This window comes from Arachis ipaensis, chromosome B03 (assembly GCF_000816755.2).
Source record: "Arachis ipaensis cultivar K30076 chromosome B03, Araip1.1, whole genome shotgun sequence".
Classification (NCBI taxonomy): domain Eukaryota; kingdom Viridiplantae; phylum Streptophyta; class Magnoliopsida; order Fabales; family Fabaceae; genus Arachis; species Arachis ipaensis.
The window spans coordinates 16,463,691-16,467,446 of record NC_029787.2 but is presented as its reverse complement, the minus strand read 5'-3'; the positions used below and the strand labels follow the sequence as shown (position 1 = coordinate 16,467,446).

General features: G+C 35.3%; 1 protein-coding gene across 1 annotated transcript in view; it reads left to right on the top strand.

The window, feature by feature from the left end:
- The window catches only part of LOC107632722 (cellulose synthase-like protein H1), a 13,364-nt gene that overhangs the window by 6,879 nt on the left and 2,729 nt on the right, over positions 1–3,756 (top strand). Inside the window, exon 6 of the mRNA XM_021118294.1 lies at positions 486–594. Within this exon, the coding sequence (XP_020973953.1) occupies positions 486–594 (109 nt within the window). The remainder of the gene's footprint in view (positions 1–485; positions 595–3,756) is intronic.

Below are 3,756 nucleotides of genomic sequence, written 5' to 3'. Positions count from 1 at the left end.
AAATAATATAGTTTAATCAGTTATATGTATTGAATTTTAATTACTAAAAAACGTATTAAAAAAATGTTTTAAATGTCTTTATCTAAATAGCTTCTTAATACTTATTCTTATTTGTTTGTTTCTATTATCTTTTTCATTCTCACTGTTTTTGTTTTAGAATTTTGTAGGAAAAAAAAAAGAAAAAGATACCATTTTTTTTAATGTTTAACTGCTAAACCTAAAATTTTATTTCTTTATTTTTCTTACAAAGAAGAGATTGAAATTATAACTTAAAAAGTAGAAAAAAAAAAACAAAAAACAAAAAAACACCGCACCTAATTAAATGTCAAATCTCGGGACCATACATCAGAATCTATAAACCAAGGCTTTGTGATAATCTTGTTCAATTTGTCACTAGCATGCTTATAATTATAGTTAAGCATTGTAAATTATAATCATTAATTGTTTTAAATTTTTCCCTTCCATCATGCATTTAAATGGTGCAGTACCTGGTAAATGGATTAGCAGGACTTCAAGGACCTTTTTATGGAGGAACAAACTGCTTCCATAGAAGAAAAGTTATCTATGGTCTTTCGCCAGATGAAGCAGAAAAAGGTACTCACTTATCATTAATTATCAGAAAAAGTTATTTAATTTATGGAATTATGGTGTTCCAAAAAGGACCTTTTGTCGCTTTCTATTGATGTTGGTATGGACTTGCTCAAAGAGCAAAATCATTGGCTTAGAATTTCTTTTTGGTAAGAGAAATAACTCCGTTGTAAGTATAGTTTTAAATCGACAGATAACGCTCAATCAAAGTTTAATTTTTGGTTGTCACAAGTTCAATCCAATAAAAGTAACCGAGAGTATTAGTCTCGGGTCATTCTCCCTAAGAATCACAATCGAGTGCTCAATTATTGGTTGTGAGTTTCACGGGTTGGGTTAATAAAAGGGGAAGAAATTAAAAAGGCAAGAAATGTAAATCAAACAACTAAAGATAACAATTACTAAAAAGAGGCATTCATGGCAAAGATTAAGAATCAAGACTTTCTATCCTACTCATTAATTATCATACAATAATTAACGAGAACTAATCCTATTTCGTCATCTCCAACATCGAAGGAAGGTATAATGTTATCTTCACATTGAGAGAAAGTCAAATAGGACTAGTTAATCACAATCCATAAGTAATGTTAATGGATACAAGACTAAGACCAACTAATTACTCTAGATCACCAATTTAAATTGGGTATTAATGACTCAAGATTGCCCAATTTCTCTTTCCAAGCCAAGAATGCACAAAATCTACTCTAAAGTCCAACCAAACATTTTGTCATACACTTGGATTGCATGAAATAAAAGCATGGTAAAATAACAAGAAATATAAAATCTACAACTACCAATACAAGAAAATAACAATAACAATTCAATTAAACATCAATGACATGAAAACATAAAATTGCATTAAAGAAAATCCAAATCCAACAATAGTGCATGAATATGAAAAGCCCATAAAAAGGAAATTAACAAGTAAAATTAAGAGAACAAGGATGTAGGAATAAGAAATTGTAAAGAAAACAAGATGAAAACAAGAATTAAACCCTAGATCTAAGAGGAATTAACCTAATTCTACCCTAATTCTAGAGAGAAGAGGGAGCTTCTCTCTCTAAAAAACTACCTAAAACATGGTCCTAAACTAATCTAATTGCTCCCCCTTGTTTCCTCTTAAATTTTGCATCAAATAGCTTCAGAAATGAGTTGGATTTGGATCTGAATGGCTCATAAATCGCCCCCAGCGTATTCACTTTAACGAGGTCACGTGACCAACGTCACGCGTGTGCGTGATCGACGCGTGCGCATCGCCTTGCAAATTCCCTCCTCACGCGTACGCATGGCCTTGAATCCTCCAAATACTCGTTTCTTCATGAATTTTTCATTTTGCATGCTTTTCTCTTCACTTCTTCCATTCAATTCTTGCCTTATAAGCCTGAAATCATTCAACGAACATAACAAGGCATCGAGTGGAATCAAAGTGAATTAAATTTAACAAATTAAAGGCTCAAAAAACATGTTTTTACTCTTAAGCACAAATTAGAGAGAATTAAAAAAATATGCTATTTCATTGAATAAATATAAAATAAATCACAAAATTAGAGTTTATTACTTGTTCCTAGGTCAACATTGAAGCATTAAGATGTTTGGTGTCCAGCTACCAAATTCAATTATTATCTTCTAGAATTGATTTTGGAATAATAAGTAAAAAATTGTTTAGAATATTAAATTTAGCCATTGAGACTGTACATATTTTGGTCGAAATTCTTCTAAACAGTAGTTGGTAAAATAATAAAATAAAATATAATTATTTTTAAATGCCAAAGGCGGTTGCGGACAAGCTGGTTGCACTGCAAAGGAGATTTATGTGGGGTAAGGGGGATGGGAAGGATGGTATCCCATTAGTTAGGTGGGAGTTGGTCCAGGCTCCGAAGAAGGTTGGGGGATTGAGGGTTGGGGATGCAGTGCTGCGAAACACAGCACTATTGTTTAAGTGGTGGTGGCGGTTTTCAAAGGAGGATTGCCCCTTATGGAAGAAAATTGTTTGCTCCTGTAACAATTTGAGCCCTGATGTCATGTTGGTAAATCAGAAGATACCAGAGAAAGGCGGGCCTTGGAAGGACATATGCCAGCTAAACATAGAGGAGCAGCGAGGGATAAATTGGTTACTGGCCTGGCCATGGAAGTAGGGAATGGAAGGAGTACCCTGTTTTGGGAGGATAACTGGGTGCAAGGCGGGCCACTGAAAGTGGCGTTTCCAAGACTATTCCAACCAGCAAGGAGTGGTGGTAGGGGATTGTGGGTTTTGGGATGGATTGGAGTGGATATGGAACTTCCAATGGAGAAGAGAGCTTTTCCAATGGGAGCTGGAACTTGTCCACCAGCTGCACGAGAGGTTACGGCCAGTAAAGCTGTCACAGGGTATGGAGGATAATGTGGTCTGGAAGTTTGATAGTAAGGGTGTGTTTTCTACTAAGTCTCTTATGCGGGTCCTTCAATCGGAGAATCTGCCAGCAGCGATCACAAGCTATAGTTTCACAAGTTCATTGTGGAAAAGAGTGGTGCCTCCGAGGATTGAGGTTTTTGGCTGGTTTGTACTTGTTGGTAGAGTTAATACCAAAGACAGGTTGAGTAGGCTAGGCGTTATTCATCACAGTGATAATATTTGTGTGCTCTGTAACAAGGAGATAGAAACTGTCCAGCATCTATTTCTTTGGTGTGATTTAGCATGGCAAGTGTGGTGCTGTTGGTTGCGGTCAGTTGGTAGAAAGTGGGCTATGCCGGGTTCCATCAGAGGTCTGTTCGAGAGTTGGACTGGTTTGCACACGAGTAAACAAGAGCAGAAGCGGTGGTTGACTGGGTTCTTTGCAGTGATTTGGAACATCTGGTTGGAACGTAATGGTAGGATTTTCAACAATCAGATAGCAGGTGTTGACCTCATACAACAGAAAATGCTTCTGAGCTACAAAGAATGGACGGACAGTAATCCCGGAGAGTGTTGATAGTAGTGTTGGGGATAACAGACTCTATGGTCTTTTTTCTTTGTTCTTTTTCCTTGTTTCTCTATTTGTAGCACATTGACTTATTGCTCCGCTGGTTTGTGTTGAGCTTTCGGTATTTCAAAAAAAAAAATGATAAAACTTATATTATTTTAAGATTTTATTTTTTTAATTTTTCTTATTTTATATTTTAATTAATAGTAATTTATATATAAAAAAGATAGTA